Here is a 14,773-nt window from a genome sequence, read left to right as displayed (position 1 = left end):
AGCTCATCTGAAGAATTATAATGAGATGTTATATGAAATCTATCATAAATATACTTTTACAGCTGCACACAAGAAGGAAAGAACATGCAACTGTTTTACCAAGCCATGACAATGTAAACATGACAAATAACTACCTTTTTAGAGGGCACCAAATGCTTTCTCCAGCTCACTCAGCATGCACGTGCTTGCAAACGGCTGCTGCTGGAGCGGCCCTCTGTGATTCAAAAAGCAATTAGAGCTGTTTTCAGCAGCCAACTTGTAGAGAAACTGATTAATCCACTGCAAAATAATTATTTTATATACGCAGTGTCAAGCGTTCAGCGCGTGGCAGTCGGTGGAACAAAGCACGGTGTCCAGCTGGGAACACAGCGGGTGGGACTGTCACAACGACGTATGTGCAAGTGTGTGCATCAAGTGTCAGTGCACCTTTACAGGGTACCTTGACATTGATCCTGAAAGTCTCTCAAACTTTGCTGAAGGATGGAATAACATTCCTCTCAAAGATCTTCCCTCATTTGGTGTTTTACTGATAGGGGTAGAGAACATTGTCTAACACATTGTTACAAAATCTCCCACAGGTGTTTAATTGAATTTAAATCTGGAGACTGCAGAGGTCATATCATATGAGTGTCATTTCAATATTCAAACTATTTAGTAGTCCCTCATACACTATGCATTATCATACAAGAATGCAATCAAACCAGAGGCATAAAATAACCAGATACTGAATTTATATGTACTGTGACATGTTTGGGCATCAGTCACACTAAAACCTCTTTGTTTACTGTCGAGAAATTAACCATTATACTTAAGAATGTCCCGATCAGGGTTTTTTTGTTTGTTTTTTTTAACTACGGATCTCGATCCAAGACATTTAATATTGTAGAGACTGAGTCTCAGTCCAGTATTTGTATTTTCCTCGATATTCCACTTGCACAGAGTAGGATGCAAACACATGAAACTCAATCCATTGTATTTGCTTGTCACTTTAACAGATCTACCATGCATTAACAAAACACACTTTCAATTCAAGTGGCTTCTTAAAGCATTAATTAATTTATTTTTTATAAAATAAGGATGTAAACAGATTTTTTCCATTTGTCTAATCACTTCTACTTCCAATTGTAGTAGTAAAACTAGGGCACTCAAGAGTAATAGTGATTGAATGATGTTTTAGGTGTTTGAAATACTACTACTACTAATATATGTTAAAGTGGACCTTTACCCTAACAAGGGCAAAGGAAAGGCTTTTCGATTCACCTCTCTGGCTATGCATCTGTATTGTCTCTGTAAACAGAAGGAAAAACACATTAAAAAAACATGTTCATTTTTTGTTTAAATTGCTAAGGTCATATTACATTCACCGTCCATCAGAAATGCACTTGCTGTATATTTGAAGCAATGTGAAATGTGTTTTTGAAGCTCTTGGCGTGGCAGCTCTCAGCACCGCCTGTTACCATTCCACTCTCAAAGAGAGAGACTGACGTGCACTTTTGATGATCTGTGTAAATAAAATAGGTTTGTTACCTATTTAAAGATGGTGTTAAGTTGTTTTTAAAACATGCACCATGACTCTGTCGTGAAGCTGAACCCAGGACTCTGTTCAGTACGCTACCACAGCACTTATAAAGTGAATGAGAGGGAATGCATGCATGTGGTTTAATCAGGATTAATTGAACAGATATCAATCAATCAGAATAATGATTCGATCAGAATGACACTGAATGGATCCAATTAGATTGGGACATTCTTAATTATACGTAGCTCTTAATCAGTCATCACCGATTCTGCATGTGATTTGGAAGTTGTTCATGGAAAGATCATAATTTTGGCAAATGTTCCCTTTGTAGCTTGTGATGTCGACTGTAGCTTTGACAGGAACCTCTGTAGCTGGAATCAAATGCTCCCTGATGCTTTTGATTGGACGTGGTGGAATGGCTCCACCCCCACACTGATGACTGGACCCTCTGCTGACCACAGTGGTGGTAATTTAGTCTTTGCTCTTTGTAATATGTTAACACTGGAAACAAAGAAAATATACTGATGAATGAAAAAAAAAAAACTGTCAAAGTGCATGTTTCATAATTTTATCTTTCCAGGTGGTCACTACCTTTACATTGAGGCCAGCCATGTGACACACGGAGATACGGCTCATCTCATCAGTTCTGAGTGTCGCAATTCTGGTCCTCAGTGTCTGCAGTTCTGGTACCACATGTACGGCTCAGCTGATACAATGGGCCTCCGTGTTTACTTGCTTCAAGACAACAAGGCTAATGCGATTTGGTGGAAGATGAATGATCAAGGAAATATGTGGCACCTTGCTCAGGTATACTTCATGACGACCGGGGCTTTTCAGGTAAGTTGTCTACTGAAGCTTCATATCATCTGATGCCTGTTTTACACCTGGTGTAATCCTTTGATTGTCCATTAAAGAGTAAGAAAGAAGTCAGAAAAAACATCATTATATAGGTTGTGTTAACAAGTACATTTAATTTTAGATCATTTTTGAGGGACGAAGAGGCTCCAATGATCAGTCCGATGTGGCTATAGATGATGTATTACTTCATCATGGGAATTGTGGAGGTAAGCCGACATATTTTATGAACAAAAAAGAGAGAACATATCCCCATCTTGACAAAAAATGAGCTAACTGTCTTTGTTGTAAACCGTTGTTGCAGAGCCAGTGAAGACAACTACTGCTTCCACATCACTGCACCCATTTACAACAGAAGGGCCTGAGATTACTCCAGGGAACAGTTCAACTTCAGCACAACCTGTAACATCAACACGGGCCACATCAACAACTATCATTACAGCAACTCTGACCACAAAAATTCCAACCACAAGTTATTTTACAACACAAACCATGACAGAAGGCTCATCAACCGCTGAAACTTCACAAACCTCAACTCCTGATGAAACGACCACCACTAATCCTGTTGCCCCAACAACGCAACCAGAGTTACCAACAACAAGATCAGTACCACCTAGAGATCACCCCCAAACCTCTTCTAGACTACAACCTCCAACCACAAGTCATCTCACTATACAACCCGCCACAGAAGTACCAACAACTGAAACGTCACAAACCTCAAGCCCTGATGAACTAACTACCACAAAACCTGTTGCCCCAACAACACGACCACAGTTGCCATCAACAACAAGACCAATGCCACCTACAGATCACTCCCAAACCACCATTAGACCGCAACCTCCAACCACGAACAAGTCAAACCCGACAACGGCAGGTAAATCAAAAGCTACAAGAAAGGCACTGCAACCATCAACAACCAGTAGACCCAAGCTTACAGTTTTTACACCATAACCTCCAAGTACAACAAATCTTCCAACATTGCCACAAACAACAACAACATTGAAATCAACTACTACAAGTCGACCAAACCTATGTCTTTTAGAGTAAATACAACAAAAACTGTAACCTTGAGAACCCATTCATCAACAAAAGCTATACCTCAAATTACAACAGCTCTCACAACTCACAAACCACCACCACTACACACCAACCTACACATGAGTGACAAAGGAAAAACCAGCATGAATGGACTGCATTTATATAGCTCTTTTCCATCTGCATCAGAATCTCAAAGCGCTTTACGATGATGTCTCACATTCACCTATTCACACTGATGTCAGGGTGCTGCCATGCAAGGCCTTCAGTACACACTGGGAGCAACTAGGGGATTAAGGACCTTGCCCAAGGGACCTTAGTGATTTTCTGGTCTGGCCGGGTTTTGAACTGAGGATTCTCTGGTCTGCAGCCCAGCGCTTAACCACTAGACCATCACCTCCCTGTCAAAGCTCTTAAAGTAAATTGTTAGTCCACCGTAAGCTGCCAGAAGAGCCTCAGTAGACCTTGGCATTGATTCTTCAAGCCTCTGAAATTCTCCTGGAAGGATAAAACAACATTCTTCCAAAAGACATTCCCTCAATTTGTGGAGAGTGCTGTCTAACACGTCACCCCAAAATCTCCCCGGTTGAGAGCTAAGGAATGCAGATATCATACCATATGATTAATATCATTTTCAAACTCATCAAACTGTGCAGTGGCCCCTCCTTCCCTAAACTATGTGGTGCACCTGTATGGAAACATCTGCATTTGTTCTGGCTTATAATTATTTTGTTTATTTATTTATTGGGGGGGGGGGGGGGGGGGGGGCTCCTCCATTTATTTAAGTTCTGTAAATAAATAGACATGTATTTTGTCCATTGGTGAACTCTCTACTCTGAGTGCCCTTCATGTTCTCATCGCATCTTAACTCGGTTGTAATTCTTGCCACCAGATAGTATAGAATATTATACAAATAATTCATGTTTATAAGTTCAATGGTACAAACATTTCAAAATATTCATTCCATTGAAAGAATGTAAAAACATTCATTATTTTTTTTTTTTATATAAAGGCTAAAATAAATCCTTGTCATTTGATATTTTATTTGCCTTAAACAACAGAAAAGGGACTTACATTTCGGTGTTCCACTGGTGCTTAATAGTCCAACACGAACTTTAAATACGAGTCCAAAATTGGGACAATGTAGTCCGTGATGATGTGCACTAGCTTCGTGTACTTCCAAAAAAAAAAAAAAAAAAAAAAAAGACTGTGCTTCCTCAGACCAGCGAAAAAGATATTTGTCCAGCTTTTCAGCTTTTCATCATTACAGCTTTTCATCCCTCCAGACGGCTTATAGCCAAGTGGATTTGATTTGTGTGTGTGTAAGTGGTATGAATAATCCATGTCACGTGACATACAAACCACCAATCAAATGACAAGGATCCACTCAGCTATTATATAATATAGGATGTAGAGGTGGGCGATACCGGGAACTTTGGTTTTGATCTGATACCAAGTAAATACAGGCCCAGTATCGCCGATATCGATCCAAAAGACCTAGGATAGAATTTCGCCAAACATTGTACGTGACAACAAAATACTTTATTATCACAATCAACATTTTTGTTTAAAAAGTATCACTCAACACAACTTAAAACAAAATTTCCTGAGGTAGAGGGCTGACAAACCACAATACAAGGGTGCGCTGCTCCGTGTTGTGTGACACAGCGCAGCGCTGCTCTTACAGAGAGTAGACTTTGATGAATCTGCGTGCGCAGCAGTCAGTGCGTGCAGGAGAGAAAAAAAGCTTGAGTATCGATCTTTTTACACGAGGATCGTTCAATATCAATACCAGCGTTGGTATCAATATTATCGATATTAGGATCGATCCGCCCACCTCTAATAGGATGGCTGGATACACAGAAGTTGGCGTCCGTAAATATTCCCATGTCTCATTTTTTGCTTTTGTATATTTCTCTCTTTCTCCCTAGTACCATCCTGCCGAGAGAATAGTCATTACACCACATGTATACCTTCCTGTGCACCAACCTGTAAGTTCCTGCATGGCCAACCTGGCTGCAATAACAGTGACACCTGTGTAAAGGGATGTACCTGCAATGACGGCTTTGTGTTGAAATTGAGGCGCTGTGTGCCTGTCCAACAGTGTGGCTGCAGAGATGAGAATGGCAATATATATCAGGTAAGATAACATCATTGTTGGCCCCAGTCACATTAAACATGTTTTATGCTGGAGTCACTTTTATTAAGCATTGATTGCTGCAAACATAATGCAGTTCAACAAAAAAAGTTACTAAAAAAAAAGCACTCAAGTAAAGGTGAGCTTGAAGAGACTGATCGTCATCGACTTTCCCAAACCACCTCAATCTACTTTACTGCCCTGCCTTCAATATTGCTTTTAGTTTTGTTGGACATCTGATTGTTTCATTGATCATCATTGTTAAGATGTACAACCCCTGGCAAAAATTATGGAATCACCGGCCTCAGAGGATGTTCATTCAGTTGTTTAATTTTGTAGAAAAAAGCAGATCACAGACATGACACAAAACTAAAGTCATTTCAAATGGCAACTTTCTGGCTTTAAGAAACACTATAAGAAATCAAGAAAAAAAGATTGTGGCAGTCAGTAACGGTTACTTTTTTAGACCAAGCAGAGGAAAAAAATATGGAATCACTCAATTCTGAGGAAAAAATTATGGAATCACCCTGTAAATTTTCATCCCCCAAATTAACACCTGCATCAAATCAGATCTGCTCATTGACACTGACCCTATGCCATGACATTGACCCTTATGTGTCTTTTTGCAAGGAATGTTTTTGCAGTTTTTGCTCTATGGCAAGATGCATTATCTTGAAAAATTATTTCATCATCCCCAAACATCCTTTCAATTGTCCAAAATATCAACATAAACTTCTGCATTTATTGATGATGTAATGACAGCCATCTCCCCAGTGCCTTTACCTGACATGCAGCCCCATATCATCAATGACTGTGGAAATTTACATGTTCTCTTCAGGCAGTCATCTTTATAAATCTCATTAGAAAGGCACCAAACAAAAGTTCCAGCATCATCACCTTGCCCAATGCAGATTCGAGATTCATCACTGAATATGACTTTCATCCTGTCATCCACAGTCCACAATTGCTTTTCCTTAGCCCATTGTAACCTTTTTTTTCTGTTTAGGTGTTAATGATGCCTTTCGTTTAGCTTTTCTGTATGTAAATCCCATTTCCTTTAGGCGGTTTCTTACAGTTTGGTCACAGACGTTGACTCCAGTTTCCTCCCATTTCCTCCCATTTGTTCCTCATTTGTTTTGTTGTACATTTTTCGATTTTTGAGACATATTGCTTTAAGTTTTCTGTCTTGACGCTTTGTCTTCCTTGGTCTACCAGTATGTTTGCCTTTAACAACCTTCCCATGTTGTTTGTATTTGGTCCAGAGTTTAGACACTGCTGACTGTGACCAACCAACATCATCAGTAACGGTTACTTTTTTACTTTTTTAGACCAAGCAGAGGAAAAAAAATATGGAATCACTCAATTCTGAGGAAAAAATTATGGAATCACCCTGTAAATTTTCATCCCCAAAACTAACACCTGCATCATATCAGATCTGCTCGTTAGTCTGCATCTAAAAAGGAGTGAACACACCTTGGAGAGCTGTTGCACCAAGTGGACTGACATGAATCATGGCTCCAACACGAGAGATGTCAATTGAAACAAAGGAGAGGATTATCAAACTCTTAAAAGAGAGTAAATCATCACGCAATGTTGCAAAAGATGTTGATATTTTGGACAATTGAAAGGATGTTTGGGGATGATGAAATCATTTTTCAAGATGATAATGCATCTTGCCATAGAGCAAAAACTGCAAAAAGACACATAGGGTCAATGTCATGGCATAGGGTCAATGTCAATGAGCAGATCTGATTTGATGCAGGTGTTAATTTGGGGGATGAAAATTTACAGGGTGATTCCATAATTTTTTCCTCAGAATTGAGTGATTCCATATTTTTTTCCTCTGCTTGGTCTAAAAAAGTAACCGTTACTGACTGCCACAATCTTTTTTTCTTGATTTCTTATAGTGTTTCTTAAAGCCAGAAGAATTTCTTCAAAACTACTTCATGGATTCTCACCACATTTGCACCACAGATAGATATTAGGGCATGAAAAACTCCACTGAATTTTGGAGGTGATCTGGATCCAGAATCAAGATTTCCCTTTATAAAAGGCTTTGAATAATTTCTTCAAAACTACTCCATGGATTCTCACCAATTTGTACCACAAATAGATATTACGGCATGGAAGACCATTAAATTTTGGAGGTGATCCAGATCTGGATTCTGGATCAAGATTTCCCTTTATATAGACTTTGAAGGATTACTTCAAAACTACTTCACGGATTCTCACCAACTTTGTACCACAGATTGATATCAGGGCATGGAACCTCCACTGAATTTTGGAAGTGATCTGGATCTGGATTGGCGGATGTCAGAAATCTCTGATTGCTTTTGTTTCACTTGTTCTATACAGACTACAGTTTGTGACTTATATCTGCCTTGAAGTGACCAAATTAATTTAACAAATTAAATGCTTGAAAAATCAAATATGCGCAAGAAGTTGTTGCTGAATTATGGTTAAAGTTTATCGGAGCTGAAAACAGACATATGTACCTGATATATGACGAGTGTGTATTCTGCTCTCATTTTTTAGTTCAGTGAAGTGTGGTACACCGAACACTGCACTCAAAAATGCATATGCAAGAAGCGGCTTAGCAGAGGGATGATTGACTGTGATGACCAAAAAGGCTGTCCAAACAATGCTGTCTGCTTTCCAACGAGTGATGGGCATTATGCCTGCTCAAAAACAGGTAGGCATTAACGTCATCGCGCCACTCTGATGGATCTCAGATGGTTCACGCTGATGACGCTGAATACCTTCACTAAATTCATAAATCTTCTCTTCATGTTGCTTCACAGGCTTCAGCAAGTGCATTACGAAAAAGTCAGAGTACAACACGTTTGATAAAAAGAAGTATGACTTTGAGGGTGACCACACGTATTTGCTGGTCCAGACAAACAACTTGCCCAATAACCTGCCACATGTCTACATCGAAGTCAACAACACCTACATGTTTGGTGGTGACAGCAGCAGCGAAGAAAATCAAAGTCACTCGAAAGAAGATGAAGATGATGAAGATAAGGAGGATGATGATGAAGATGATGAAGATAAGGAGGATGACGACAATGACAACAATGAGCAAGAAGAAAGCCAGAGATTAAGAGCTCTCAAGATCAAAGTGTATAATCATACTGTGGAATTCAGGCCCAATCGACAGCTCGTTGTAAGTCTTAACTCCGTTCTTTCTCCACGTCAGTTCATTGTATTTCAACTCGCTCGCTAATATTTGTGCCCTGTGAGGAAAATAACCAACATGCTTCCATTCAAAAGTTACATGAATTGTTACCACGTTGATGCATGAGATGTCCTACATATGTGCCAAATTACGTCCTTTTCATATGCTGTGTTCCAGTTGATACTTTACATGTGATTTCTGCGTACATTTGAGAGACAGAGAATGAAAAATGAAAAGTTAATAAATGACAGCCATATATGTCAAAGTGTATTATAGACACATTAAATGTTAATTGACATTCTTCTATGAGCTACATGTCCAGACCTCAGAAAAGTGCAGTGGTTGGCCGGTTCCACAACACTTAAAATTAAGAAAACACAAATACTGTACAATATGAGAGGGCTGATGCATACCCTGCACACAGAGAGAAAAGGTGGTTTGTTAAGGCCTAGTTCAAAAATAATGAAGCCTAACTGCTGATTTGCATTACATTTGTCATGAACAAGCCATTATTTTATTTAGCACCATCCAGATTTATCTGTGAGTTGCCTATAGTCTCATTGACAGGTACTGAAAATTTCATGGAAAAATTCCACACGGTTCCAGAGATATGCCCGAAATTTACCCCAAAAATAGCACTTTTTTCATCAATTGTGTGACATTGATATTTTGCATTATCACTTAAAGTTGAATCTTAAAGAAATAACCTTGTATTTTGTCAGTTTGTGCTTCATACTAACACACAGTAATACATTTTTGTAAAGGTAGAAATGTCATTTCCTAGAAAAAACATTATGTTTCTAAAGCAAGGTAAAACTGTCGCAAGCGTAACACTGAGAATAAGTCCTTGATTTATTTGTGTCAAAACCTTAGCTATATCTCCTACTCTGCTTCAATAGAATAACTATATTACTTGTTCAATAATACCAGGAACTAATGGACAGAATTTCTTTGTTTCAGGCCTCTGCAGACTAAAGAAGATACCTCCAACTGTTGTCGCAAGCGTTACACTCTAGCACAGGGTAGGCAACCTGTTCCAGAAAGAGCCATGAGGGTGCAGGTTTTCTTTGCAGCCGCTGACTCCACCAGGTGATTTTACTGATTAATATCACTTTGAGCAGATGGAATCAGTTAATCAGTGAAATCACCTGGTGGAGTCAGTGGCTGCAAAGAAAACCTGCACCCTCATGGCTCTTTCTGGAACAGGTTGCCTACCCCTGCTAGCACATTATAGTATACTGTATATGCACTGATAATTTCTAGTAATGACTGAACCGAGACCAATAGACATATTGAAACTCTGCTATATAACCATACCTAAAATGATAACATTTCACAAAAAAGAACACGTTTAAATTTTGATGGTTATGTCACACTTTGGCTTCATTATTTTTGAACTAGGCCTTAATTTAACTATCTGTGACTTGATATTATGACTTCTTTGAAACTTTATCACAAAGTCACTTATACCAGTGGATCACAAATATTTTACTGATCAATATGAGATTTTGATCAAGCCTGCAGCCCAAGGTGCTGTTTTGCTTGACCTTGAACCAATGTGTTACAAAATTTAATAATTTGGAGACACTAACCCAGTTAATATTCCCACCAACTTTTGATGCATACTGTACCCATCCAGTCATTATTTTCTATTTATTTGTTAGTTATTCTGTTCATGCACACACAGGAGAACCCTGCTCGCACAGTGGTGAGGAGGATAATAGTTTGTTACAATTTGCTTTTATCATTTAAACAAGTTTTGTAGAACCAGTTGTCATAACTACATTAAATAAATATAGGATTTCTGTTTTTTAAGAATACATAAGTTCATGAGTTTTTGGCTAAAAACACCTCACAGTGCAAAAAAGTGTTAAATTGCTGGATTCCAGGATCGTTACCAAAATTAAATTGATTTAAATATTATTCCACCAAGATTGCTAGTCCATACTTTAAAAAAAAGGGGGGGGGGGAGCTTTACAGCAATCCTGGTAAATAATCAAACTTACCTATAAATGTGTGTGAAAACATGTCCTTGCTACAGGACACATATTTTTATATCACTGACAAGTAGACATTTCTGATTAAATCAAATTAAATAGTGGGGCTGCATAATCATTTTTTCACAAGAATGGTGCATTTGGTGATAAAAGTACCAAATGTGTCACTGATGTAGCCAAACATATTACAAAAAAAAAATGGATATTGAGCCATTATGAATTTTATTTATTCATGGTTGGCATGGCGAATATTTTCAAAATGAAAGTTGAAAAATGCTCCACATGTACTGAACAATATACCACATTTCTGTGAACATAATTCCAAAAAGGTATTGTTTGGACTCTCTGATCTTATAGATTTATGGGGTAAAAACAACAAAAGGTCAATTTCAGTTTGTACAGAGGTCAAATGTTAAAGTTGCTCCAGTTTTGGTAAAAGGTAATGCAAATTATTAATTTAGTTAATATGGTTTTAAAAAGGAATAGTTTGCACAAGTGTCATGCTTAGTTATCATATTACTGAATAACATATGTCACATGTCATAGAATCCAATGGATGTCAAACTTGTTTGACTTTTACTTTGGAGACCAAACATTCAACACAGTTAAAACTATTCCATTTATTAATTCTATTAGCCCAACCAATAATTTGCATCATTTTTGCACCAAGATTGGAGAAACTTTTTGACTAAACGAAAACTAACCTTTGTCACGTTTTTTGCAATTTTTACCCCATAACATTCAGTCATAGCTAGTCCAAAATATACCTTATTAGAATTGTTATGCTTAGACAAATGACATGATATATTTTTCAATATGATTGGAGCATTTTTCAGTTTTATTTGAAAATTGTCTGCCATGGGTGACATATTGAAAATTCATGATGGTCCAATATCCAGTTTTATTTGGAGTGCCTTTGGCTCTATACACACACACACACACACACACACACACATACATTGTGTATATATATATATATATATATAGATCCAAAGGTATTATAGCTAGATAGCTAGTTAGATCGACCACATGTCATGCTTTCGTCAACAAAATGCACAATTATTCTGCCCATCTGCTGCAATAAAATTCAAACCTGATTAATCCTCTGTTTCTCTAGGTGGATGGAAAAAGCACTGATCCTCCAGTCTCACCAACCACTGGTCTAAAGATCTGGAGGCATCGCTCTCGCATATATCTGAAAACAGACTTCGGGCTCAAAGTCAAATTTAACGGACGCAACTCAGCAGGTAATATCATTTTTCTCACTAAACACAACACTAACCATACAAACATAGTTGCAACAATTCTGAAATCATTCTGACATTTCATTCAAATGACCACGAATGAATACAGGTTACAGTAGAACAAAGTTATATTGTTGGTTTTCTTCCTGCAGTGATCAAACTACCGGATACATATCAAATGAAGGTGGAGGGTCTTTGTGGTAACTTTGACACTTTGTCAAAAAATGACATGATGAAGCCAGATGGTACAATGGCCACAACACCTCAAGAATTTGGGGAGAGCTGGAGAGTGACTAAGTAACCGCAGAATTCAGGCTGATGCAAAAATTGCAGACATTAAAAAGTACTAATGGTTTTATCAAAAAGTACAAAAAAGATGTTTAATGGCTGCTCATGACATGGCAATGATCAACTCTGGAGTTTTATGACAAAACTTGACAGAATTAATCTGTAGCCAGTGGAGTCATTTATGTCTGTGTTTAATTCTTCTGCTTTCATTACTTCAACCATGTCATGCTGTAAGGCCACGTGGCTCAGAGAGGGTGGGGACACAAATTCAGACTCACACACAGAATTGTAGAATTGATCAAAAAGGCTTTATCTCATAAGCAGACAGTTGTTCGGTACACAGAGTAGCAGTCAGCGTGGCAGAGGTATCAGGCTGGGGCAAAGCTGAGGTGTGTCCAAAAGGAACTGAGGTCCAAAACACAGTAACACAGAGTTCAAAGGGTTACACAAAACCGTGATCAAGAACACAAAGCAAAGTCAAAAAAAATCAGCAAGGCAATCAGGACTATGACAAAAGGCTTGGACGAGGTTTAAAGAAACAACAAACTAACAAGGAGAACCACACACACAAGGCTTAAATAACAGAGGCGCAATCACAGCAAACAAGGCACAGGTGTGGGGAGCAGAGACGATGATGAGAGCAAGAGAGTGCAGTCTGACAAAAAGCAAAGCAGACAGAAATGGCGGCGTCGAGGGAGGAAACAAAGATGAGGTGAGCAGGTGCCAGAGAGTGCAGTAGAGTGAACACTAAGCAGACAGAAATAAACTGAAAGGTGAATCCTAAATATTGTGCAAAAGAATTTACACATGGAAGGAGCAAAGAAACAAAACCAAGAAAAACAAAGGTGAGAACTGGAAAGTGATCAACATGACAATTAAAGGCAGGGGCTGAAACTAATATGTAACAAAAGCAAAAAATAACAGAAATTACAAGCAGTGACTCTAGTAGTAAAATGCAAAATAAAACCAGTGACTAAAGTAATCCTAAACTGAAAAACAAAAACAGAGGATCAAAGTGTAAAGCAGACGTAGACAGAAAGTGAAAAAGACCAAAGCAGTGGAGGACATGGGACCAGACAGGGACATACTTGACAGATCCTCTGGCTTTGATTTTCAGTTTATGATTATTTTAGTCACTGGTTTTAATTTCCATTTTTTCCACTCTAGTCATTGGTTGTATTATCTGTTTGTTACACTTTTGCCACATGTTAGTTCTGTTCTAGTTTCAGACCCAGCCTTTAATTTTCTTGTTGATCTCTTTTCTGTTCTCACCTTTGTTTTCCTGGTTTTGTTTCTTTGTTCCTTTCATGTGTGGATTTTTGGCATTATGATTGCGACTCACCTCCCAGTTTATTTCTGTCTGCTTCGTGTTTACTTTACTGCACTCTCTTGCACTGGCACGCCCCATCTTTGTCTCTTTCTTCCATGCCTCTATTTCGGTCTGCTTAGTGTTTATTCATTTGCACTCTCTTGCACCTGTTCGCTTCATCTTTGTCTCTTTCTTCCATGCCCCTTCCTGAACTTTCTCACACACCTGTATCTCATTGCCTTAATCACGTCTTGTTATTTAAGCCTTGCATGTTTCCTTGTTCTTTGCCAGTCCACTGATCTTATGCTTCGTCGTTCAAGCCTCTTCCCTTGCTCTAGTTTGTCCTTGATCATCTGTTCAGCTGTAAATGGCCCTGCTTGTTAATTTGACCCTGATTTTGCCTTAGCTCTGATAACGGTGTTACGCCGTGCCTCTGAATCCAGCTTGTTTTTGACCATACCTCAGTCTCACATCTGCCGATTACCTTTGCCACGCTGACTAAATTACCTGTGTACCGTACCTGTGCCTGTTTTTTCAAGATAAAGCCTTTTTTATTACTCCACCTCCCGAGTCCATGAGTCTGCATCTTGTATCCAGCATGCTGTTCATTCCACACCATGAAACCTGACATTTAAAGGTTATGTTCTTCGCTGTATGCTCTCACACAACCACGTTTAGAAAGCTTTAATTACCAAAGAATGTTTATTTACATCTGGCAATAAAATTTTACATCCATTAAATGGCATGGAATATATTCTTTTGTTTGATTTATTTTCTGTATATCACACTTGTACAGTACCAGTCAAAAGTTTGGACGCACTTTCACATTCAATTCAATGGGAAGGTCTGTCCAAATGTTTGACTGGTAGTGTATGTACAGTGCATCTGGAAAGTATTCACTGTGCTTCACTTTTTCCATGATTTATGTTACAGCCTTATTCCAAAATGGAGTCAATTCTTTTTTCCCCTCAAAATTCTACTCACAACACCCCATAATGACAACATGACAAACGTTTTTGTTTTTTTCTTGTATTTTTGTTTTTGCAAATTTATTATGAATGAAAAAAACTAAGAAACCACATGTACACAAGTATTCACACCCTTTTCTCATTACTTTGTTGATGCACCTTTGACAGCAATTACAGCCTCAAGTCTTCTTGAATATGATGCCACAAGCTTGGTGCACCTATCTTTGAGCAGTTTTGCCCATT

The 14,773-nt window shown here is 38.4% G+C and overlaps 1 protein-coding gene across 1 annotated transcript in view; it reads left to right on the top strand.

The window, feature by feature from the left end:
- Positions 1–14,478, top strand: part of LOC117522379 (zonadhesin-like) — a 42,328-nt gene extending 27,850 nt beyond the window's left edge. Inside the window, exons 21-29 of the mRNA XM_034183770.1 lie at positions 1,851–1,985; positions 2,100–2,356; positions 2,499–2,583; positions 2,679–3,248; positions 5,341–5,549; positions 8,082–8,238; positions 8,348–8,712; positions 11,839–11,968; positions 12,118–14,478. Coding sequence (XP_034039661.1) covers positions 1,851–1,985; positions 2,100–2,356; positions 2,499–2,583; positions 2,679–3,248; positions 5,341–5,549; positions 8,082–8,238; positions 8,348–8,712; positions 11,839–11,968; positions 12,118–12,266 — 2,057 coding nt within the window. The 3' untranslated portion in view covers positions 12,267–14,478. The remainder of the gene's footprint in view (positions 1–1,850; positions 1,986–2,099; positions 2,357–2,498; positions 2,584–2,678; positions 3,249–5,340; positions 5,550–8,081; positions 8,239–8,347; positions 8,713–11,838; positions 11,969–12,117) is intronic.
- Positions 14,479–14,773: the final 295 nt, after the last annotated feature.

This window comes from Thalassophryne amazonica, chromosome 12 (genome assembly GCF_902500255.1).
Source record: "Thalassophryne amazonica chromosome 12, fThaAma1.1, whole genome shotgun sequence".
Classification (NCBI taxonomy): Eukaryota; Metazoa; Chordata; class Actinopteri; order Batrachoidiformes; family Batrachoididae; genus Thalassophryne; species Thalassophryne amazonica.
Note: the sequence above shows the minus strand (reverse complement) of the source record. Positions and strands in the feature narration are given on the sequence as shown.